We start from the raw sequence: 25,830 nt of genomic DNA, 5'->3' as shown, positions 1-25,830 counted from the left end.
TTTTAATGATTTAAAGAGAGGAGGGGGCTCACAGGAGTTTATTAAGACAAACGCCATTTAAAGGGAGAGTCTGTATGGGCGGGTGAATTATTGTTACATGAACATGAATCAATAACCAGTTATGGGTTTAACCACATTTCAATTGGACAATCACACGATATCACAAACGGGGCAAAAAGAAAAGCTCACCAACCATATCAAAAATAGTAGAATTAGTAGCCTCCTGACTTGGACTGAAGGTTTTTAAAACAGCTCATCAACATATCGCCAACAGTGTATTCATATGACTGCAAAGATTGATTTATTGAAACGTCTGGAATGTTAACGTTGGAACCAAAGTCGCCATCCTAATTATTTTCATAATTACTTTATTTAATCCACCATGCCTCGTTCTCCACCGGGCATCTGAGCTCAATGTGGCATTTAGCCGCTCCGTCGACTCTGAAATTGCATTAGTTTGTGCAATCACAAAGGTCATTCAATATAAATGCTCAACCCAAACACACACCGTTAAAGCATTACGGTTCTCCAATAGGGGATAAAAAAGACAATTTACTATGCTGTAAATATCACTTCCGTGTCGCACAATAGGCCTATAAATCGGACCGATGAGCGCACAGAGACGGGGACACCGGTTCAATTCCCCTGCCCAGCGCTGTATTTTCCCGCAATCCGTCCCGGTGGGATGAAGAGTTTATTACCATCAAGAAAGCGATTCAGCGTAAAGAAGTCCAGAGATATGGCGGAGAATGGAGGATGCTGCAGTCACACGCACAAATCAACATTTCTCCGCAAAAGAGAAGTTTGAGACGGTAATGGCCAACACCACAGGCATGTAAATTAATTATGGTTCCGGGCGGTTCCGTTGCTGTGGACTGGATCAAGTCCTGGGGGTTATCGGCAGAGGTCCTCCCCACTGTTCTGATCTGGGAAGCAAAGAATCCTGGGAGATGGTGTTTGTATGGGATTGTTATAAATGTAGGTCGCCGAAGCAATTGTAGTTTATTTCTTAATTGTAATCATATAATGTATTATCAATACAAGAATACGTTTATAATTTGTATGCTTTTTATTTATCTATTCAGCTTTTATTAGACTGTTTATTATGATGGCTAGTTGAATAACAGGTGCTTTCTTCAGTTGAAGCTTGAAAGAGCATGTATCATCTAAAGACTTCAACCCCAAATAAATAAACATGTCTCAAACAAGTTCATACCACGATATTCTCAAATATTGATGTATTTTCCTGTTCCTTTATTTGGTTGTAAACATCAGGATAAAACACCATTGGATATTGTAAACGGATCCATCTTTTTCTGCTTCTCGCAAAACTATTTTGATGTGTCGGTTCAATGCGAGTGTGTCATTTCTATGTTACGATACAGAGACGTCATTGACTCCCTGTCAGAAGGTACCGGCTTCGATTTCCAATGTCCGTAGTCTAACCTGTAAGCACCCTCAAGAGCAAGACGCTCAACATCCTGCCAGCTCCTAAATATTCAGTCTCTTTGGATTAAACCGCTAAATAATCAATATAATTAAAATCAAGTTGGGATATTGGCCCCTGAATTAACATGAAATCATGAGAACAACCCCAAGTGGAGAAATAGCTTAAAAAACAGTCCAATATGCAAAGAAAAGTCACGTCCTTCAATGTGTGTGTGTGTGTGTGTGTGTGTCTCACTCTCTCTACTCCACCCAAAAGAGTCTTGAGCTCCACCTTCCTCTTCAGTTCTTCCCAAGAGGAGCCCCCACCGGCTCCTTACTGGCTCTCCCCTGCCCCCCCGCCTCCTTGGGCCTCCTCCTCCTACTACTACTGCCACTGCTCCTCCCGCTGTGTCCTCCACCTCCCCCCTGCTCCTCCGCCTCTCCGTCGTCCTCCTCCTCTCCTCCATCGGTGTCCTGGCTGTCGGTGCAGGTGGGGGAGAGGGAGGAGAGCTTGTGACGTAGCTCCGCCTGTGTTGGCACCTTCAGGCTGATCTCTGTGGTGTAGGGCTCCATGTCAGGGCCTGGGGACGGACGGACGGACAGACAGACAGGCGAGAGACGGCCAGACAGGTACAGGTTAGGTTTGAGTTAGACGCTTTTATCCAAAGCATTATGTTTGCATTATATTCATTATATTCATAATATAATGTTTGCATTATATTATGTGTCAGAAGAAAGGGAAAAAACAATATATCACTGTCGGTACAGTAAGGATATTCATAGAAACAGGTGCCAAGCACTTACAATTGCTATATTAACCCATCCCCTGAATACAACAAAGGGCAAGAGGAAGAGAGGCAGACCGAGAACCACCTGGAGAAGAACCACAGAACAGGAAATGAAGAAAGAAGGGCTGTCCTGGCCTCAACTGGAGCGGAGGGCCCAAGACAGGAGAGGATGGAGGGGTTTTGTCGATGGCCTATGTTCCTTTGGGAACTTAAAGGCCTAAGTAAGTAAAGTGAATACAACAAAGATAGCTAGGATGAGATGCTACACAATGCTAAGTACTATTTTCAAGTGGCAGTTAAATGATCATCATTTCAGTTCAAAGGACCAGGTGTTGGTGGAGGTGTTAGTGTCTCACATGTGTTACGTGTCATCCTATATCCGCACCATGACACTGAATAGTACATGAGGGGGAGGTGTTATTTGAGTGTGATCCTGTCTTCCCTAATCTGATGCCCACAGTGCCATGGAAACCCCCGCCTGATCTAGGATCAGCTGGTAAGGAACATGAGTTGTGAATAATCAATGGAAACCTTTGGAAAAATCAATGGAAAAATAAGTCTACCAAACAGCTGTGTCTTCCCACCCAGTGTAAACTAGTCCTAGGGGATGAGTTATAACCTTTGATTGTGTGTGTGTGTGTGTGTGTGTGTGTGTGTGTGTGTGTGTGTGTGTGTGTGTGTGTGTGTGTGTGTGTGTGTGTGTGTGTGTGTGTGTGTGTGTGTGTGTGTGTCTGTGTGTGTGTGTCGGCAGAAAGCTATACAGTCTTCCCAACCAGTGTTAACCAGTCCTAGGGGAGGAGTTCTAACCTCCGTCTCCCTACCTGTGACGGGGGAGGAGTTATAACCTCTGTATCCTTACCTGTGACAGGGGAGGCGGCGCTGTTGTCGTCCCCGCCGGTGTGCAGGAACACGTCCATGGCCTCGTGGTCAGACATGTCCATGAGGTCCATCTGCTCCAGCATGTCCACGTTCACCTCCATGGACGACATGCTGCCTATCGGCGCTGCACACGGACAGGAGACATGTTGGTTTGACCTCCTCGGGACTACCACTCCCAGGGTGCAACAGGGATGCAAGACTCGGCAATCATTCGTCAGGTGGGATGTGAAAGCTTAATGGAGGTTTGATGGTGTTTTTTTAGATGGCTTAAGCGCTTTATTCCTCTTTTTTCGGCAGTGCTTGTGGAGACCAAGACGGCGCAGCACACTATGAGGCTGAATCACATGACCGGGGTGGTTATGAAGTGGCTCAACATCTACGTCACATGGGGGATGCAGCGGGTGGGGTCATGCCTGTTTTACACTGCAGGTGGGGCTCATCGGCAACCCACCCAGAGCACACGGTTAAAGGGTGTTAAGGGTGTTAAAGAGTGTTATGAGCCATTACAAGCCGTTTGAAAATCTGCCTTTTCCCTGTGTGTAGTGACATCACACGTGGGCGTGTCCACCTAGATGTACGCTGGATAGATCAGTCTACCAGCCTACCCCAGTGGAGTGAAGCAAACGTTGCTCATCTATCCGTCATAAATCTAGGTGGACACTCCCACTTGTGATGTCACCAAAACCCAGGACAAAAGGCAGATTTTCCAACGGCTTGTAATGGCCTATCCTACTCCCAGCTGGTGGCATCACATCACCCCCTTTTATAGCGTGGTCTGAGATGTGTGGGTGCTGCAGGATTGAAGAGGTCCGATCCCAAACACCGGACACCCGGCCTGCAGCACGACACGGGATACCAGAGTCTGAGGAGGACCTCTCCAGATGCGTGTTCAACCCAGCGTTTGAGTAAAGGCCTCTGAAGAATATGTCCCGCCTCCGAGGTTCCTGGTTCCATTGGTCAAATGAAAAGTGGCAAAAACATTTTTTTAGAATGATCGTACATAACAAACTCGGAAGTTGGCGAAGAAGTAAAAGCTGCTCACGTTTTGAGCTACACACTTTTTCCATCTAGCTAAGCTTCCACTTGGGTTTTGGATTGTCGGTGCCATTAAAGTAGTCGACGATTATAAATGCAACTTTAACGGCACCGACGATCCAAAACCCAAGTGGAATCTAGATTGAAAGAGTGTGTGCTTCAAAACGTGAGCAGCTTTTACTTCTTCGAGAGTTTGTTATGTACGATCATTCATAAACCCCATGTTGTTTCCCGTAGACATTTGACCGATGGAACCTGGAGCCTCAGAGGCGGGACTTATTCTTCAGAGGTCTATTGGGGTGGCATTGGAAACACAGGCATAAGGTTTAATGTTAAGACTATACCCATATCTGTTCAGAGTGTGGTGTTATGGTGCCATGGTCAGACTAGAGACACACAGTGCTGGACTGAGCACTGTGGACGGGCCAGGCTCACACACCCAAGGTTACTATGACAACGTGGCGCATGCATCACATGCAGCCGGTCAAGTGGTGTGCTGGGGTGAGAGGGATTGTGGGCAGCAAGGAGCGAGGTGATTGGTGGGCAGGTGGCAGGGACAGGCGATGCCATTGGCTACTTTACCTCAGGGAAACGAGGAGGACATAGTAGAGTAGGGCAGCACGGGAGAGAGAGAGAGAACCATAAGGAGAGAGAGAGAGAGAGAGAGAGAGAGAGAAGAACCATAAGGAGATAGAGAGAGAGAGAAGAACCACAAGAGAGAGAGAGAGAGAGAGAGAGAGAGAGAGAGAGAGAGAGAGAGAGAGAGAGAGAGAGAGAGAGAGAGAGAGAGAGAGAAGAACCATAAGGAGAGAGAGAGAGAGAGGAGAGGGAGAGAGAGAGAAGAACCATAAGGAGAGAGAGAGAAGAACCATAAGGAGAGAGAGAGAGATACGGAGAGAGAGAGAGAGAGAGAGAGTAAGAGAGTGAGAGAGAGAGATGGAGAGGAAAGAAGGAAGGACCATTATTTGCTATCTTGATTGACTGTGTGTGTGTGTGTGTGTGTGTGTGTGTGTGTGTGTGTGTGTGTGTGTGTGTGTGTGTGTGTGTGTGTGTGTGAGGGTCGGCAGAAGGCTGTACAGTTTTATGACAGTATTATTGCTCTTCAAAAGTTGTCTCTTATTGTTTGCTTGGTATCAACAGAGTTCATCTCTCTGGGACTCTCTCACGGTCATCATCGGGTTTTTGTTCCTTTTTCTCATTCAACACAGCAGCCTTGTACTCAGTCCCTTCCTCCCCTGAATAGCAACCAGAAGCTACTCCGAAGCTTTATCGACACAATATATCATGACATCACACATTATTAGCATGGCTTAGAAGACTTAGGTTATTAGTCTGACTTTGAATGCATAAACAAGCCGGGAGACAAATGTTGCAGATAAAAATTATGGAAGTCTTTTTTTACACGTTCAGTCCTACGGTTTATCTTATTTTATTTGTCCTCTAAGAAGATTCATTAAAACCGCACCCATATCTCTCTTCCTCTCTCCCATTCTCCCATCCCACCCAAGTGGGTGCTACATATTGGTGGTGGTTAGTGAGGTCCCCCCTTCACTTTAGGCGTCTTTGAGTGTTATTAATTCTTCTTCTTCTTCATGTTTAACCTCTGTTTTCCTTTTATTCCTAGTCTGTTTTACATAGTTTTGAATGATGACTATATGCTCTGTAAGGTGACCGTGGGTGTCTTGAAAGGCGCCTCTAAATTAAATGTATTATTATTATTATTATTATTCTGCCTTCATGTCACGCTTCCTCACTCCCTCTCTCTCTCGCTTCCCTTTTCTGTCCCGTCAATCGATCCCCTATTTTATCTTTAGGTCTCTCTCTCTCTCTCTCTCTCTCTCTCTCTCTCTCTCTCTCTCTCTCTCTCTCTCTCTCTCTCTCTCCTCCCTCCCTCCCTCCCCCTCTCTCTCTCTCTCTCTCTCTCTCTCTCTCCTCTCTCTCTCTCTCTCTCTCTCTCTCTCTCTCTCTCTCTCTCTCTCTCTCCAGGAGGGATGAAGAGATGCTGGAGAACCCTCTCCTCCCCCCCCCCCCCCCCCCCCTACTCCCCCGGCCCCGCCCTGCCCCACCGGGGGCGTTCCGTTGGCAGCGCCGCTAATGCGCCGTGCACACCACCACACTGCTCTGTGCACGCTCATCCCATTACCCCAGCTGGGAGATTAGGGCTTTTCAAAGTAATGGTCGCTGCGTGCACGTTTTTTAAAAGCGTGACAGGAACCCATCGACGGCGAGAGGGAACGCTCTGGAAGGTTCTGGTCTAGGAGGAGGAGGAGGAGGAGGAGGAGGAGGAGGAGGAGGAAGAGGGTTCATGGGGGTCGTCCGATTGAGGTGCTGTTAGGGTTCGCTCGCCCTTTCCAAGCCCCTCCCCCCCCTGCCCCCCAAGCCTTACATAACCACACACCTGCCGCCTCACCTCTCCCTCCCCCCCAACACACCTCCCCCACCCGCCCGTAGGCTGCCCTCTCCCTCCCCCCCAACACACCTCCCCCACCCGCCCGTAGGCTGCCCTCTCCCTCCCCCCCAACACACCTCCCCCACCCGCCCGTAGGCTGCCCTCTCCCTCCCCCCCAACACACCTCCCCCACCCGCCCGTAGGCTGCCCTCTCCCTCCCCCCCAACACACCTCCCCCACCCGCCCGTAGGCTGCCCTCTCCCTCCCCCCCAACACACCTCCCCCACCCGCCCGTAGGCTGCCCTCTCCCTCCCCCCCAACACACCTCCCCCACCCGCCCGTAGGCTGCCCTCTCCCTCCCCCCCAACACACCTCCCCCACCATCCCATAGGCTGCCCTCTCCCTCCCCCCAACACACCTCCCCCACCATCCCATAGGCTGCCCTCTCCCTCCCCCCCAACACACCTCCCCCACCATCCCATAGGCTGCCCTCTCCCTCCCCCATACCCCCTCCCCTTCCCCCTCCCTCCACCACACCCACCCCCTCCCCCATACCTCCACCCCTCCCCCCCACGCCCCCCTCACCTCTCCTCTCGGCGATCTGCAGGTACCCCGTGGAGAGGTACTGCTCCATGTCGTGGTGGAAGTTGTCCTCCAGGTTGTACCTCTTCAGCTTCACCTGGCCCCCCACGCCGGGCGGCTCCGCAGGGGGCCCCCGCTGGCCCTGCGCCCCCCCGTCCAGCTCCACTGGGGCACAGGAACACACGGGGGAACAAGAGACAGACATTAGATCTGCTGCCGTCTAATGTTCTTGTCGTCGCCGTCGTGGTTACGAAAGTAGATCGTGGCAGAGGGCGATTCAGTTGAGATCCTGTCCGGTGTGTGTGTGTGTGTGTGTGTGTGTGTGTGTGTGTGTGTGTGTGTGTGTGTGTGTGTGTGTGTGTGTGTGTGTGTGTGTGTGTGTGTGTGTGTGTGTGTGTGTGTGTGTGTGTGTGTGTGTGTGTGTGTGTGTGTGTGTGTGTGTGTAAGAATATGTGTACATCCTACCCTAAGGCCATCGTGAATCCTTACTGAACTGGAATGATGCATGGTTCATTGTATAACCCCCAACACACTCACATGCACAAAGCCTCTCAAATGAACACACACACACACACACGCATGCACACAGCCTCTCAAATGAACACACACATATACACACAAGCCCCCATTATGTCAGGGATACAATAACCAGTCAACGGTAGATAACATACAAGCCTTTCAAATACACACTCACACAAACACACACACAGAAACCTCTTGAATTCACACAAGAATACACACACGAGGATCAGCCCCCACTACATACGCCCCAGTTATGAAACCTTTCCTAGTCTCAGGCTGCTTGTTCCCTCTCAGAACGGACTGAGCGGAGGCCTGTTATAGCCCAGAGGCCTTTGAGTCGAACCGCTGAACTTGGCCTTTCTACAAGATGTGCCTTCTTTGGTGTATCGTCTCTACGTCACGTGGAATGTAGCAGGACATCCCCTCATTCAAATGTACAGCACGTAATGGGTTTGGTTCGAAGGTAAGAGAAGACATGACTTTAGTCATCCCAAGGGAAATTTTTGCTGACGTTATATAGTAACCATTTAGATGTTTTAGTGATGTGCAAACAATTCAGGGTTAAATTCAAAGCCCGATCTTAAAATCGCTCATTCTTTAGAGAGCCCTTCCATCTCTTGATGCTAACTAGGTAGCATCACATCTGCTTCTTTTGCAACTGCCGCTGCATTGCGATTGTTGTTTTATCTAATTTTCATGGCGCGTTCAGCATAGCATGCACGGTCATTGGTTCAAATACACATGAGGTGGGTTTTGGTTTTTAAAACCACGTGACCACCCAACTGTTGTGTGGTTTGCCGAAAATATTATCAATCAAAAAAATTCAAAAATTCAAAAAAGAAGCCGGCTGGGGGGTTCATGTCGGCGATAGTGTAGGCCTATTACAGAACAGTTAGTGGCGTTCAGAGCGCAGAATCTAGGTCTACTGTAGGCTACTGACGAAAATCACACACCACATACACATTACTTCTATTTAGTAACAATATTTATTAATTTAGGCTAGTTGGCTGCTCCAACTCAAGTCAGCCCAGCCAGGCGATAGTTTAGTTTCGGTTTTCAACTCCGCCTTTTCTGACACAAAATAAGCAGAACATACATTTTTGAATAGTGTCTGTGTTAACAAACATAACAAAATTAATTCAGTAGAAAATCATTAACAGGGAACACATCAGAGAGAGGTTACTTTACCAGAACATCTCCTAACTTTAATTCTCATAGAATTCACTGTAGCCAACCAAACTATTTCACCAAACTGGAAAGGAAGCACAACAATAAACTACTGGCTAAATCTATTCACTGAAACAGAAAAACTATACAATCACAAGATGTGCCTTCTTTCTTCTATTTTCCTATAGGAAAAAAAATATACCTACCCATGACCTCAACTGACAACCAACAGGAACCAAACCATTTTTTTAAGGCCCTATAGGCTAAACAAGATTATGACCATAATATAATTTCTTGTCAATTCAATGAAAAAATACTTAAATAAATAAATGATGATGATAAAGATTGTAAAAGCCAATAGGGATAAAAGTTAGGACCACAGTCCAGATTGTGTAGGGGGCAATCAGATGGACAGTGGCTATACACAGTATAGCTAGTCTAGCTTTCCAACCCATTTTTGTGTAGCCCACCTTCGTGAACTGTGTGGGACAAAATGTGTGATAAACAGGAAAAGGCCCTGCCACACCTGACACCTGGAATGGGGTAATCTTGGGATTACTGTTGAACTAGGCTATGTGTTCACCCGGCTATGAACTGATACTTGATAAATCATATTCCATAAGCACTGACCTAGATTACATCTGACACTTTTGAAGGTTTCCCAAAGATAAAGATGTGAGGAAGAAGTGGGAAGGGGCTTTGAGGAGAGAAGGATTCACTGCAAGTGATTATTCAGTTGTCTGCAGTCAACATTTTAAGCAGGCTGATTTTGACAGGACGGATCAGATTGTCAGACTACTTGATGGTGTTATTCCATCCCTCTTCAGCTTCCCGGTTCACCTCCAAAGAGTATGTGTATCATCATAAGTCTAGCATTCATAAATGTTAATATTATATTGTCAAACAAACTTATCCTTTTATATATTGCATTGTGTATTATGTATAATATTATGTATTATGTATTATTTGATTTTATTATCTTGTTTTTTTAATATTAAAGTTGCTTTTTTCTTATTTTCTCTGTTCTGTCGTGTCTTTGAGCACTGTGTAAAGCACTATATAAATATAATGTATTATTATTGTTATTATTATTATAAGGTGCTGAGAGGGTGATCCGCCAAGCTTCAACAATGCAAGCTCAAGCTCCTAAGGTGTCAACAGTCCTACACATCGTCCGAGGGGAGATTGGAATAGAGGATATATTTCTGCTTGTGGAACACGTTGAGGAGACACAGTTTGGCATCGACAACCACCATTCGGACTTGCTCTCATTGGTTGTGTCGGTGTTTCATAAGCTAAGGCTACACCACATTGCCAAACTCGCCTCTCTTCAACTATAGAAAGGAAGCACAAGAAAGAAGCTGTGCAAAACAGTCCTCTTTCAGGGGTTTTAACCCTAACCCTGGCTGCTTTTTATTGTCTTTTGAATTTCACTAGTTCTGGTCTGATCATTTTCTTGTGTATTTATATTTATCTATATTATTTCCTGTAAATAAATATTCCATCAGCAGATTTGTATTATGATGCATTCTCATTTTAGGCAAAGTATAAGACAAAACCGTATAATTGTAACCATGAATAAGTCATTCAAGTAACAATATTTAAATACTAACATTGTTGGGTAAAACAGAATTTGGTTTTATTCTGAATCCAGTGAAAAAGATTGGTGGTTTTAGCTGATATAAAAACTTTCAGGTGTTTAAACGTTTTTTGTTTAAATATTTGGCAGACGCTTTTTTCTAAAGCGACAAACAATCACTGTAACATAATCATTTAAGGAAAGAATGTTAATAGCAAATACAAAATATCAATACAAAGTGTCCAGACAGAATGAACTGCTGCTGCAGCCACAGTCAGAGATGCAAGATACCAAACATTAATGTGTCCTTTATCATAGCTAGTGGCGGCTCGCCTATAGAGGGCGCTGGGGCGCCGCCCTCCCGCCGACCGGCCATCTTTTCTTTTTTAAATATATTTATATATATTTTTTTTAATAATCTTCTCATTTTGAGAATTAATCTATTTTAATTGTATTCGAATAATGCATTTACTTTAGAATATCTTTAGAATCCCCCATGATTAAATCTTCATTCACTGACATGTTCAACGTTCATCTTGGTGAAGTAGATGTCTTCCGTGGGGCGCTTTTCGCTCAGCCCCACATGCCTGAATTATTAGCCAATGGTTCCCCCGTTGCTAGGCAGAAAAGTACATCATTTCGCCAATCAGCGTCGTCGAATTGTATGGCTTTGGGGCGCTCAAGATATAGCCCCAAGCGCAGTGCACCGTCCACTGCGCGTAACCGCGGATTTGCTATTACCTCAGAGATCAGCAAGATGGCGACTTTGAGTACTGCTACCACTGTTTCCCTGTGAGTTCAGCTAGCCCCAAATTCAGTTAAGTCTTTGCTTATGAATCCCTTCGAAAGAAGAACATTTGCAGAAAAATTGCAAGTAAAAGAAATCGGAGCAGAAAAGCCAGAAGTGAACATGACCCAACAAGCAAGAGAAAAGGATAGAGCCTACAAGAGAAGTTTTTCCAGTTTGGTTCAGGCTTGGCTAACTAGCTGTGGGTATGCCAATGCAATTTTTTTGCTTTCCTTGTATACTTTTTAAAACAAGTGCGAGTGATAGTTCGTGGACACAGACAGGGTTGACAGACCTGAAACATCTGTCAGAACGGATTAAAAAAAACACAAGCGAGCAAGAGTGCATATGAACAACTGTGAAGCTAGCCATGCTCGAGGTAAGAAACTTCTATTTATTCTACTAGCCTATATGTATTTCCCTTGAGATGGACACTGGTTGCAGACCCTCACAACCTCCCCCCACCCCTTTCAAGTGTACTGTATATAGTTCTCTGCAAAGTTAACCTATGGTGGGACCAGGCCTTCATTCTGCATATTGTATATAGTCCTCTGCAAAGCTATTCAGTACATACTGTATATAGCTCTCTGCAAACATGGTGGCATCAGGCCTTCAGTGTGCATATTGTATATAGTCCTCTGTAAACCTATTCAGTGTACATACTGTAAATAGTTATCTACAAACCTATGGTTGCTTCAGGCCTTCAGTGTTCATATTGTATATAGTCCTTTGCAAACCTATTCAGTGTACACACTGTATATAGTCCTCTGCAAACCTATGGTGGCATCAGGCCTTCAGTGTGCATATTGTACTGTATGTAGTCCTCTGCAAACCTATGTTGGTATCATGCCTTAAGTGTGTCTTCAACAACCACACACAAAAGTTTGCACATTTACATGAATTTTGTGGAATTCATATTTCATTGTATTTGTCTAAATGCATACTAATGCAGACTGTAGATATATTTATGAGTGACGTTTACCAACACAATTACACAGTTACTTGGCCGTAACACACTCACCCATTATCTCTATCTCTCTCTCTCTCACTCACACACAGAGAGAGAGAGAACGTTACCTTGTGTGTAATTCAAAGTTATTGTTGATGTATCGTGTATTGTGTGTATTGTGCATATATCTCTTAATGTTGCTGATTTCTACAAGGCAAAAAATTAACTTAAAACTTAGTTCCCTGGCCCCATTCGTCTTTGTAAGTAAATGTTATTTTTTTGCCTTTACTATTTTGTCAGAATGCATCAGAATGCTTAGTTTGTTTGTGAAAATCACAAAAAATCTTGTGGGGGAGGATGCCCCATTCGTCTTTGTAAGTAAATGTTATTTTTTTGCCTTTACTATTTTCAAACGTTCAGCCCCCCCTCAAATAAATTCCACCAGCCGCCACTGAGCTACACGTATTGCAAAAACCTGCATGCAAATCTGTGGTATTCAGTTAGGTAAGATTAATTAAATGCACTGACAGTTCATTGCTCCAGCCAAACGGATTACACTGAGTGGAGCGGATGACCACTCCAAGATGGCGGCCCGCGTCTCGTCAGCGCCAGTAGGCGGTAGCGTTCGATGCTCCGTCTATGGTGCGTTCACTCTCCTGGTGATAACGAGACGGCTCATCAGTGATGACGCGCACGTTTACGCGTATTACCGTTCATGTGTGCTCCGCTCGGAATCTAGAAGTTCTTCTTCGTCAGCGGTATACATCACACCAAGAGGATTACCGCCACCATCTGTTTGGCGTGGAACATAGGTTCTGACTGATTGTCGGGGATCATGGAAGCTGCAAGAAATATATTGTTTGTTGAGAAGCACATACAGTATTGCCACTGTATGGAGGGCAACACTTGCCCTTATCTACAGCTGGTTTACCAGTACACAATCTTTAAAACTGAGCAAAGTCGATGGCAACAGACGGTTACAACGTCAATCAATAGTAAAGTGTAGACATGGCAAAAAATATGTGATATGATGGTTGATTCTTTTATATTGAGTCAAACTTTCTCACCGTTCAAAACTTTTGCGTTGAGGTCCGACATGGTCATGCGCATCACTAGTAAACAATGAGTCACCATACGTCACCAACTGGGCAACTCTGTTAACTAAATTTGGCCCCAGTTGCCGAACGGAAGTAGAATCATAACAGCGTCATGAGGTGGCGTTCAGGCGAACTTTCCGACGTCGCGAAAAGGTTTTTGCCATAATTCCCAGCGATGTGAACGCACTTTATGATATGGTCGCAACCGTGTACATCACGTCGTAACACGTCATCACGAGGCGTACGCTGCATGGACCATAATAATATAATATTTGTCCAGACACTTGGCCATTGTTCGGTGGTGTCCTCGACTTTGCATATGGTCGCGGATTCTCCCAAATACATTGGAATTCTTGTGGGTCTTCTCCAACTGTGCCTGAATAGCATCGTCTGCCCAAATGGCTAACAGACACTCGACTTCTCTATGGGACCAACGTGACCAACAGTTGAACCGCTTGACGCCATGTTTACCGTTTAATGGGAAAGAAGGCTCGTCGCCTTTATAATGTCCATGGTCGTCGCATGGACAATACGTCATCCAGCTCAGGTTGCGTAGCCGTGCGTGTGTCGGCTCATTAGCATCTGTACCGTGGCGGCCCGTACCGTAGCAGCACACCTCTCCCAAGTGGCCAAGTTGGCCTGGCCTGGCCAGACTGGCCACACTCACACTGGCAGATTTGAGCACGGTTAGGTGTGAAAACGGCCACGGCCAGATGGCCTAGTGTGAGTGCACCCTTAAGTCAAGGGGCCACACATTGCCAAATGTGGACCTTCTCTCAGTTGTCCTTCTAATAAAGACACTCAACAGCTTGGGAACATCAATGGCATCCAAAATGTGTAATTGTGTGCAGTGCAGCCAGGTCTTCAGTCAGCGCAGCTTTAACAATCTTTCCACCTCCAAATCCGGAGAGTCCCCGCTCTTAAACCCCACTCCTTTTGTTCTTATTGTAATGTCAAAATGCCCTTAAAATGTTCTTAAACCTTGTTCTTAAAAGCATTGTAAATATTAGCCTACTTATTGAGTTATTGCTTACTTATTTTACTTAATTTATATTAACATAAAAATGAATTTGACAATAAAGAAACTTTTACTCAAATTAGCCATGTGATTCTCTACTGTCATTCATAACATTATTCAAATTAGCCATGTGCTGCGCGTTCCCCTGATTTGCCAGGAAGCCTAGGTTTCCTTATGATAAAGCCACGCCCCCCAATTGATCGCTCACACAAAGCAGCTCACAGTGACCCGTCCTGTTTTGTCGATCGTGTTTTTTATGCGTGGCTTATGTGTCCTGTTCTGTTCAACCTATCAATCAATTTATGTCAGAGTGTAGAGGGAAAAAAGCACAATTTCACTTGACCGTTTTCTTGTAGGCTTTTTGATAATAATATAGGCTACTAGTCTTACCAAACGGACGGAGACATGCTTTCCATGATGCTTTGTCTGGATGTGTGTGTGTGTGTGTGTGTGTGTGCGTGTGCGTGCGTGCGTGCGCGCGTGCTTGCGTGTAACTATCCGATCCGTAGACCGTAGTAAGAAATCAAACGACACAAATAAAAGTTCATTGGGATCAATTGAAAAAAGAGCTTGAGCCCAGGGAAGGAGAGAGAGAGCGGCACAAACAAAAACAATGTGTGCGCATTAACCAGTTATTATGTCCCTTGGCTTTAGTTAAAACAACGTCACACAAAAACTCTGTTTTCCAATACAACATTTATTTTATTTTTGTAAATCATACAGTTAAGTTTTGATTGGATTTCTAATGATAACCTCTAGTTAATGCTCATTAGTGCGCCCCGACCCCCAGCACTCTGACTCTACCGAAGTGCGCATGGGAAGACGGGGCAATATAAACGTAATCTTGTCCTGGGCACGGTGAAGAAATGCGGCGGGTCTGCCTATATAATAAATTGGTGTTATGTCAAGTTGATATGAGGCAGCAGGAGATGGGAAAGAGAGGACATAGGCTTTGAGACCGTTTAGAGAGCAATCGCGGGAGCACAGGGCAAAGTGTGGGGGTGCGGAGACGTTGGAAGTGGGGGTGCGGGGGTGTGGGGGTGCGGCCGCACCCCCACACCGCACCCCCCGCACCCCCACAAGAAAGAAGTCAGCGTGGGAACAGTCAATGTACACCTTTCCATTTCTGCCTTCCATAATACACACTACACACGCCACCCCTCCAGGCAAATCTATTCACTGAAACAGAAAAACGATACAATCGCAAGATGTGCCTTCATTCTTCTATTTTCCCATTTTCCTATAGGAAAAAAACACAAAAGCAAAGAGCTTTTGTGTTCTTTTCCCTATCTTCACCCCTACTTCCAACGTCCCCGCGCTACGGTAATATGAGCCTTTCTGTGCATCTCGGTGTGAAAAGAAAGAAGTCGGCGTGGGAACTGTCAATGTACACCTTTCCATTTTTGCCTTCCATAATACACACTACACACGCCACCCCTGGCTGGCCAATCAGAGCAGCCCGGTCGACCTACGGCCCCAGGGGCCTCATTATAGAAATGTCTAACTCTGAAACCCTATCCTATCTTGAGATAGGAAGGCATTTAGGGTTTTTGATATTACAGAAGGAGGTTTCCTAATTTAACTTAGGAAGAAATCCTATCCTACCTTAAGATAGGAATTTAGCCATTACAGAACTATCCTAAGTTAGGAATATCTTAAGTTAGGATCCCTAAGTTGGGTGGCCATACACCCTGTCCTAAGTTCAAAATAATTGTCAATAACAGAAGAAAATGGTAGCAGCACTGCTAGTATGTCTGTATGACAATGAAGACGAGGAACATCACAACAGAAATGTGATGGCTAAAAGGCTACGAGACCGCATAATCAGTGTTTCCCACAGAAATTTTGGAGACTATTGGGGGGGGGGCGTGCATGTCCGGGGGGGGGGGGGGGGGGGGGGTTGTCAGTCGGCTGTCAGTCGCAGGCAGACAGCCGAACTTCGTGCTCTCATGCAATCCCAATGAGAGCGACACGAACTTCGTCTGAGCAAAAAAAAAAAATAATAATAATAATAATTCATGTGCACGCAGAGACTATGGCGGCCGAAATTAGACTATGGCGGGGCGCCATAGTCTCGTCAATGTGTGGGAAACACTGCGCATAATGATTTGTTACATTTGTATTTTAATTTCATTTTATCGCCTGCAAAGACATTTAATTGTACTACTTTATTACTACCTCTTCTTGTTCTCTGTACCAATACCCGCCATGACCGTAGCACTAGTGCTACTGCCGTCATTAACAAAGATCCTCAACAGTCTCTGTTAACGTTGAAAGTAACTCATTCTATCAATCTCACGCACACTCTGAGTGCAGAAACAGACATAACCTGACGATTGCCGATCGAAAAATCGTATTGAAAGAACAGTTGGGATTACCTAAATTAAGATAAAATAGGATGCCAAAAATATGATAGGAAACGGCCAACAGGTTAGGGACTGCTTCTGTAATAGGAAATTAGGATTTTTCCTATCTTTGAGTCCCTAATTTAAGTTAGGATGAGAAGTTAGGATTTTTTCTGTAATGAGGCCCCAGGTGACTATCAAAGCAGGTTTTGGAGAAATTATGGGCGAAAAAAAGGATTTAATTTCTTCCAGGATCAATCGTAAGGGACGACATTACGTTACGGAGGGGTATTCAAAACTTTAAAATACATACAGAAGGTAACAAGCTTAGATTCAGTTGGTATTCTGGCCTGCCACAGTCTGATCCACATTACAAACTGTTTCTTGTCCCGTTGTGGCTTGGGAAAAGGGATGAAATATAGGCCTACCACATTCTGCAGCTCTCGGGATACCGACTGTCCGTGTTACCCAAGCACATTGTTTTTTTTTACACAAACATAAATCCACCATTTAATTGTTATATTACACCTCCTCCCTGTTGTTTTCAACAGAGTCGTCCCGGCTGATGTACGAGTATAGTTGAGGCTGGAACGTCATTGGCTCATTTGTATGTCCCTTTGTATGTATTATCTTATATTGTGTGTGCTCACACAACATAAGCTATTCATAAGCCTTGGCGTATTTTCATATTATACTTTTCTAATAAATACAACTGCGTGTTAGTTCACTGTTTTGTGGCGTGGTTTGTTCCTCCAATTGGGTGTTGAGAAGAAGATGTCCTAGGAGGATTCAATGAAGAGATGACTTTATCACCTCATTCTTAATTTTCTCTCTCCAATTCTCTTTTTATAATGTCTTATTTCCCATCGGTGTATCTACGTCGAGGTAGATGCTCACCACTTGTGGGTCCACATCTGCAGTAGAACCTAGCAAGGGTGCTGCTGATTAATTATTCGCCCTTAATGCTCGAGGTCAGATTAGAAACTGAGAAATTAAGACTGGCTCGATTCCATGGCTTCACTGAGCAGGCTCGGGTCAGAAGCCCAGCTCGGGTCTGTCCTAATACTGCTTTAATCGCTTCTCAGACACATGGTGAGCCGTCTTTCTTCAATCTTATTTTTGGAGTAAAAGCTGACTTTTAGCCTCCATGTTGGGCCCTTGGCCCCTCAATGTTCACATCACGTATTCAAACACACAACCATATTTATTTTCAAAATAAAAGTGCCATCTATTCCATCTTGAGAACAACCTATCGTACCTCATGTTTAACCATGGAGCCGGAGGTTTGAAAAAATCTGATAAGATGGATATAAGAAGAGAGACCCGCAGTGAATTCAACCCGGTCCACTTGACATCGGGTAGGTGCATGACAGTGGTACTGTAAAACTTCAATAGCCCAGGTTTTTATTTGTTTCAATCATTGAACATTCGAACAAAACTGCTCAGCAAAGATGGGAAATAATATCAAATCTATCACTGAAACCAGTACGAATGAATTACCGTACATGTTTACCAGGAAATTGAATAACGCCTGCACGCATGCCAACACACACACACACACACACACACACACACACACACACACACACACACACACACACACACACACACACACACACACACACACACACACACACACAGTGCTAATCTAGCCTGCTCCTACCAGACTCTCGTACTTCATTTCATTTATGAAGGGAAATTCAAATTGAGCGGAAGTACTTAGGCGGGCCGAGCCTGGCTAGTGCTAATCGGGAGAGTCGGGAGAAAATGTGGGCCGTTAACGTTTCGGGGCCACCGGGCTGAATACTGCGGGATAACAATATTGCGTTTATAAAAGTTCCTTGCTTCGCCATCCGGCAGCCTGAACTGTGCAACCGCAACCTCTCACTCACTCAACGCAACACATACAATCTGTCAACGTCGCAACCAATTCGATTTTGTCTAGAGGGGGAGTAACTGAGCGCCCCCTTCAGAAGTGATACAGCCCAGGTCGGCCTTGAACTGCGATTGGTCAGAAAGACGTAACAGCTAATGTCTCTCACGCAGGCTCGAACAGGATGACACACAAACACGCACACACTTTTAAGGGTTTTTTCACCCGCTCCGTATCCAGCTTGTTCCACGCTTAAAGCACCCAGGCTACTATTATGCGGCGAACTGGGTCTCTCATGTTCCCCCCTGGGGTGTATTCCTTGTCCGCATCCACTGCCATCCAGTTGTCATACGATTCATGCAGACTGACTGGCTTTGAACGGCTGATTCCATGGAAGTACTTTGCGTGTGCCGCGTTTTCCTGTTGATGTGGCGAAGCTGTATGGTAATGCCGTTGACAACTTAAATAAATGGACTATATAAGTTGACATGCATCTGTCTCATCGGAGACTGCAAACGCGCTGTCAAACTATCAACTCGTCAGGTTCAAAATGCGCTCATGGTTCTTAAAGGGGATGGGAGATGGCACTCTGAGTGGTTTATTGCACGATATGGTTAGGCTACTTTGGGGCAACCCTTTTTAGATTTGCGCCGGGCGCAAGAGTCATTTATCTGCCGGTATAATAGCAACAGCGGCAGAGACCCGCCCACAAAGCTACTCCCGTTTGCGCTTCTCACTTGCGTTTCAGACCGTTAAGATAGCACCCTAAGTGTTGCTGGCTCTTATTGACCTATGACCACACTAGGGGTCATGGCCAGAGAAGGTACACAGAACCAGCTAATATTTTACACAAGCAAGTGCTTAATAAGGTATTGATGGTTAAGGAGCCCTGTGAAAATGAGCCTCCCGACTCACCTCCACTTCGGGATGTAGCGGTTAGGACGCAATGAAGTCCTTGAGTAGGCCACAAGAATTCAGCCAGCAGCATAGGTTTACGTGGAAAAACTGATTTATTTACCGTGCTTGAAAAAGTGAAATGGCAAAGCCAAACAAAATAGTATCATAAACAAACTAGGGATGCAAATTATCGAGTAATTCATTAATCGATAGTTGTTTCATCTTATCGATCGATGATCGATTAATTGATAAGCGGCAATTCTTCTGAGAAGCTGAATTTCCTTCTGAATGTGACACATCTCATCTCATCGTCATCCGCTTATCCGGGGTCGGGTCGCGGGGGGAGCAGCTCAAGCAGGGGGCCCCAGACTTCCCTTTCCCGGGCCACATTGACCAGCTCTGACGGGGGGATCCGAGGCGTTCCCAGGCCAGTGTTGAGATATAATCTCTCCAACTTGTCCTGGGTCTTCCCCGAGGTCTCCTCCCCACTGGACGTGCCTGAAACACCTCCCAAGGGAGGCGCCCAGTGGGCATCCTTGCCAGATGCCCGAACCACCTCAGCTGACTCCTTTCAAAGTAAAGGAGCAGCGACACATTTAGGTGGTAATTCAACGATGTTGTTTAGTTGTTGTACTTTAAAATACTTCCACATATTGTGCATTTGGCGTCTTTGTCGTCATTAACCAACTTAAAGTGGCTCCATACTGCACTCCGTTTTGCCATCTTCATCGTGTCACTGTCCCGCTTTTCGTTTGTCTTGTGCTGCTTCGCTTGTGTTCCCGCTTGTGTTCCCGCGTGTGCGTCAAGTACGTCTGGCGTCAAGCGCGCCCTCACGTGGACGGGTGGGGAATTACGGGTTAAAAACGCGATTAATTGCAAGTAATTTATTTTAATCGAGTAATCTCTTATCGACAATTAATCGATAATCGATTAATTGTTTGCATCCCTAAAACAAACCAAAAATTAACCAGAGGGATGCTCACTAGCAAAGTTCAAATTACAAGAGAATCAAAGTACATGTACTAGCCTCACAGCAAGCCGTCTCACTCTTGCCCCTTTCACACCGCCGCAAAATCGGGGCCGGTTCCGGGCCAGTTCGGAGCTAGGGCCAGGGCTTTGGTTTCACGCCGCCAAAGAACCGGCTCCGGCCCCTAAAAACCGGTTCAACTCTGGCCCCACTTTAGAGCTGGGCTAGAACGAGAACCGCTTTTACGCAGGGGGCAGGGGGCGGGGTTATCCCAGGAAGACCAACGAAGGGCGGCATTTTTAAATCACCGAAGTGAACGATGGACGCTAAGACAAAATCACAGTGGACCGTGGAGGAGACAACCTGTCTCCTTGGATTTTGGTCTTCTGCCGAGGTCCAGAAAAAGTTCCACCATTGTTCTTGTTGTTTGAAACTGCGAGGGTTGCTGGTAAAGCGGAGACGTAAGCAAACGTTTGCAGTGACGTCATGACGTTGCTCTCGCCGGCTCCGTGGCTGGCTCTCGCCGGTGTGAAACCAACCGGTTCTTAACTGGGGTAAGGCTGGAACCAGTTTGGAACTGGCCCTAGCACCAGCCCGGAACTGGCTCTCGGTTCTTTTTGGTGTGAAAGCGGCATCTGCCTCCCCCAACCCTCCTCGAAAGCAGAAAATACCGGGCTTAAATAAAGCCAACCAATTAACTAAATTGGTAGCTACCAACTACCATAGGGGTTCACAGACTCATGTACCATAATACATTTATATTTAACAATGAAATGATATTCGACCATACACTTCATTACACATCTTAACAGTTGAAATGTTGATTATGAACTTCACTGTTGCAAAATGCAAAATACTGTAATAATTAAACATAGTTCAAATAACGTCTCCCCCCCCCCCCCCCCATTACAAACAGTCATATTCCTGCATCCCAATCAGGCAATGAAGTGTTGCATTTCCAGGTGCTTGTGTTGCCCGGGGTTCAAAATGTTTGGGGACCCAGGAAGTGGGTGTGACTGTCAGTGTCTGTTTGTGTCATGCACAATGTATGGGTTAACGGCAGCGAATGGGTTATGGAGCATATCGGCTGGTACCAAACATCCGATTGCAAGGATGTTTACATGCAAGTAACTGAAAGGTTTTGTCGTTTGCGATCGCTATGTCTCATGACGAGACGCGGTTGCCGGCACCGTGCGTCATGCTCAACATAAGCAGATGTGTGAATGCGTGTGCGTGTTGATCAGCTACGTGTTGTGGGTAGTGTCCTATGTCCTAGATATGTAGAGAGAGAGAGAGAGAGAGAGAGAGTGAGAGAGAGAGTGAGAGAGAGAGACCTAAAGATAAAATAGGGGATCGATTGACGGGAAAGAAAAGGGAAGCGAGAGAGAGAGAGAGTGAGCGAGCGAGGAAGCGTGACATGAGGGCAGAATGGGAGAGAGAGAGAGACGGCGACAGAGAGCAGATGTCAACTCTCTGAGAATGTAATACTGTTGGTGAATGAGCACCCGCCCTAGTTATCTGGTTACCAGCAGTATCAGTTTTAGCTGTGTTACTTATGCTTTTAAGGAAGAAAGGGCTAGAGAGGGAGAGAGGGCGAGGCAGATCAGAACAGAAGGAGGGAGGAGATGCTGTCATGTCATCCCTGATTCTGTAATAGGGTTTGTTGTCTCACCGTTTGATGCCACATTGTCTGTGTGCCGTCTACGACTGGCTAGCTCAAGTGATGTGTGGCCTCATATGGTTCCGCTGACTTTTTGGGGGGTTTTCTTTGTCCGACCCGTCAGTTTTTATTCCAATTCGGTTATCATCCCGGGCCTCTCCCACAGGAGGCTGTTGCCTCAGGGCGTGGTGGTAAGTAAAAGTTTGTTATTATTTCACTTTCTCTGTAAAATAACGGTTGGTGACGATAATCATGAGAACAGGAACTAAGAGAGAGAGAAGTTGCGATCGTGATGATTTAATAAAGACCGCGCAGGCTGCGCCTTTTATTTCTCTTTTGACCGTCTTCTGAATCCACAGCCTTCAGAAAACATGACATGGTTTGCTAATCAACGTTACATTAATAATTCAAAAAGTACTCATGTGTTGAGAGGGAAACATCATTACCGATGTGTCTCGCGTTTCATAACAACAATCACAACAACCACAATAACTGCCCAGGCTAGGGTCTGCCTCCTGTTTGAGGGGCTGCCTGGGAGCTGCGCCTTAATTATTTATAGTGGTCAATGTATCGCGCTTACAAAGACATCTGCCTGTTGAGCATTGTGCTAATGCTGCCCCCTAAAGAAAGGAGAGGAGATGGAACTCGCCTGATAACTACAGGAGACCTAGACGTTTGCCCACTCCGAGGTGCTGCCGGGCTCTTTACCCACTGGGACTGAAGGAAAGGTAGAAACTGAATTTGGAATGGCATCCGGAGTGTATTTTACCTCTTGATAACCTGAGTTATACATTTATTGACGTACGTTTTGAACATTTATTCATTGCAGGGGTCCAGCATCCTGGCATGACTCTACGTACTTTTAAATGACTGCAAATACTTGCAAAGACATTACTGTAAATACTTGTAAACACAGGATTGCATTTTCTCTATTGTTGATCCATGTATGAAAATACATGATTGTGAATAATCAAGTGAAGCCATTGCCTTTGACGCATGCCACCTTTCGGCACCAATGTAACTTCATTTTCTGGGGAAGTTCTTTTAGGGAAATGGTTTGAAGTTCCATGGCAACGACCTATAGCCGTCCTACTTGATTTATGGAGTAGACTAGGGCCCGACCGATATTGATTTTTGAGTGCCGATGCCGATTATTTTCAGAGAAAAATTACGATTTAATCGGCCGATAAAAAACAAAACAAAAAAACAAAAAAACAAAAAAAAAACATATAAAACGTAGTTTTTGATACCTTAAATATACTTTAAACACTTTTGACGAATATGTGAATTGAATGCAGAATCTTTGAGTGTTTTAGAATACATTTACAGTAAAAAATGAGTGCAATGTAAAACGTAAAATAAATAACTAACTCCCAATGTGCTGCGCTCGTGAGCAGTGACTAACACGTGCGTGCTGAGCAGTATGGTCTCACCGTTAGAGTCTACAGTATAAAAAATTAACATGGCCTGGGACCTAAAGAAAAACAGGCACAACATGCTCAAACAACGCGTCTTGTGTACATTGGTGAGGTGAGCGCGCAGCTGCCTGAGCGAGCGTGCTTTCATCTTGTACGGTAAAATTCAATCTCCTCTTTTTTACTCCAGCTAAAGTTGTTAGTTAGCAAGGCGAGTAGGAGCGCAATCTGCAGGATACTAATCGCAATACCATTTATAAAAAAAAAAAAAAAAAAAAAAAAAAAAAAAAAAAAAAAAAAAAAAAAAAATCGGTTGTAATCGGCGTCTTTTTGGCCGATGCCGATTATTTTCAAAAAGGCTATAATCGGCCGATTAAATCGGCAGGCCGATAAATCGGTCGGGCCCTAGAGTAGACTCCTAAAGCATGACATTCACATGTCTGACACGTTTCCAATCACTTTCACACTGACCTTTTCTCGGATCAATAGCAAACAGATTGTTTGCGTATGTGTCCTTCTCTTTGCCCGTGTGTGTGTATGAGTGTACATCGAGGTGCTTGCGTTGGTGTGTGTGTGTGTGTGTTTTAGTGTGTGTGTCTGTGGTAGTCGGAGACGGCGAAGAGGAAGCAGGGGCATGATATTGAAGATGATTTTAATTTTGGTGGGTATACTTTGCGATAAGCTATGATGAATGAGTGTGTATGTATTTATGTATGTACAAACATGGAAGCAGCCGTGTGTGAGTGTGTATATATAGATATATATATTAGGGCTGTCAGTCAAACGCGTTATTAACGCCGCTAACGCAAACCAATTTTAACGGCGTTAATTTTTTTATCGCGCGATTAACGCAAATTCATATTTAAAAAAGATTTTTTTCTTTTTTTTTGGGCTCAAAACAAAGAAGCAGTAGCCTGACTGCTATGTTCAAGGCAGTATGTTTGTATGTTCATCGTTTAATTGCACTATAGGCTTTTTTTTGTATCTTCCTGCTTTGATCAGTATATGCCAATGTTATCAATAAAAAAACATTTGCACAAGGCAAGCCGATGCACTTCTCCATGTTGATAAGAGCATTAAAATAAGAACAATTAATGGGACAAAGAAATCAAGCGATATTTAGCATAGAAAAAAGAATAAATTAATCGTGAGTTAACTATGACATTAATGCGAATAATCTTGATTAAATCGCTTGACAGCCCTAATATATATATATATATATATATATATATATATATATATATATATATATATATATATATATATATATACGTGTATATAGTCAGTCATATAACCGAGTGCTTCCTTGGAGTTAGGTCAAACTGTCAAAGTCAGCCAATTAGCTCAGTGAAACAAAGACAGTAGTGAGAAACGTATCCCTTTGTCCGTCTGCCTTGATCTTTTTTACCCTGGTTTCTCCTTCCATGGTCTGCAGAACTGCTGAAAAGTGTGTTTGTGTGTGCATATTGTATTCATGTGTGTGTGTGTGTGTGTCTGTGTTAGGGATCGACCGATACCGATTTTTTTAGGGCCGATACAATACAGATATTTTTTCATCAGCCTTAGCCGATACGCCGATACGCCGATACCGATTTTTCGCCGATAGCCGATTTATTTTTTTATTTATTTTTTTAAAGGAACATTTATTGAACTTCAATATAAAAAACTATATTTAACAAATAGTAAAAACAGGTGAAGTAGAACAAGTAAGAACAAGTAGATGAACAATATTTAACAAATATTAAAAACAGGTGAGGTAGAACAAGTAAAAAAAAAATAAAAATAAAAAGAAATCGGCGAAAATCTGCCGCGTATCGGCCGATACCGATACACGTAAAAACCGCGAATACCGGCCGATAATATCGGCCGACCGATATATCGGTCGATCCCTAGTCTGTGTATGTGAAACTGTATTTGCGTGTGCATGTGCGTGCATACGTGGACGACTGCGTGTGTGCTCTTGGCTCCAGACCACCTTGAAAGCTGACTCTCTGTGCTGGCCGCGCCCACCTCTCCATCCGTCAGTTAGCATCCGCCGCCCTCTACACCACCCTCCTGAGTGTGGGTCGGCTCCCGGTGTACAGACCACTCTGAGGCTCCAGCCACGGAGGACGGGGACTCTTAAGTGGTTCGTGATTAGAATCACAAAGGCTATATTTTGATGTCCTCTCCGGGTTCGGTTAATGCATTGGTCCAGGATTTAAACAGATTTGCTTGAGAGCTGCTGTTAATACCTGTGGACGCTTATTAAAACATTTCGCTTGGAATATATATTTATATAAATATTTATATCAGGGGTGGGAATCACGGGGTACCTCACGATATGATACGTGATAAATGGCCCGCGTTACGGATAATATTGCGATACAGTGATTCTGCAATAATCCATCCATGATTAGACAATCCTATAAAGATACATCATGATATATGCCCATTGCCCATTGCCCAACAAT

At 44.8% G+C, this 25,830-nt stretch overlaps 1 protein-coding gene across 3 annotated transcripts in view; it reads right to left on the bottom strand.

The window, feature by feature from the left end:
- Positions 1–29: 29 nt before the first annotated feature.
- Positions 30–25,830, bottom strand: part of dtnbp1b (dystrobrevin binding protein 1b) — a 46,776-nt gene continuing 20,975 nt past the window's right edge. Inside the window, exons 2-5 of one of the 3 annotated variants that reach the window (XM_060043228.1) lie at positions 7,105–7,266; positions 3,076–3,219; positions 1,685–2,009; positions 30–943 (exon numbers count right to left, since the gene is read on the bottom strand). In XM_060043228.1, the coding sequence (XP_059899211.1) occupies positions 1,729–2,009; positions 3,076–3,219; positions 7,105–7,266 (587 nt within the window). In that variant the 3' untranslated portion in view covers positions 30–943; positions 1,685–1,728. Of the gene's footprint in view, positions 944–1,239; positions 2,010–3,075; positions 3,220–7,104; positions 7,267–25,830 lie in introns of those variants that run through there. The other 2 variants (XM_060043229.1, XM_060043227.1) reach the window with 2 other exon arrangements.

Source organism: Gadus macrocephalus, chromosome 22, assembly GCF_031168955.1.
Source record: "Gadus macrocephalus chromosome 22, ASM3116895v1".
NCBI classification, from domain to species: Eukaryota; Metazoa; Chordata; class Actinopteri; order Gadiformes; family Gadidae; genus Gadus; species Gadus macrocephalus.
Note: the sequence above shows the minus strand (reverse complement) of the source record. Positions and strands in the feature narration are given on the sequence as shown.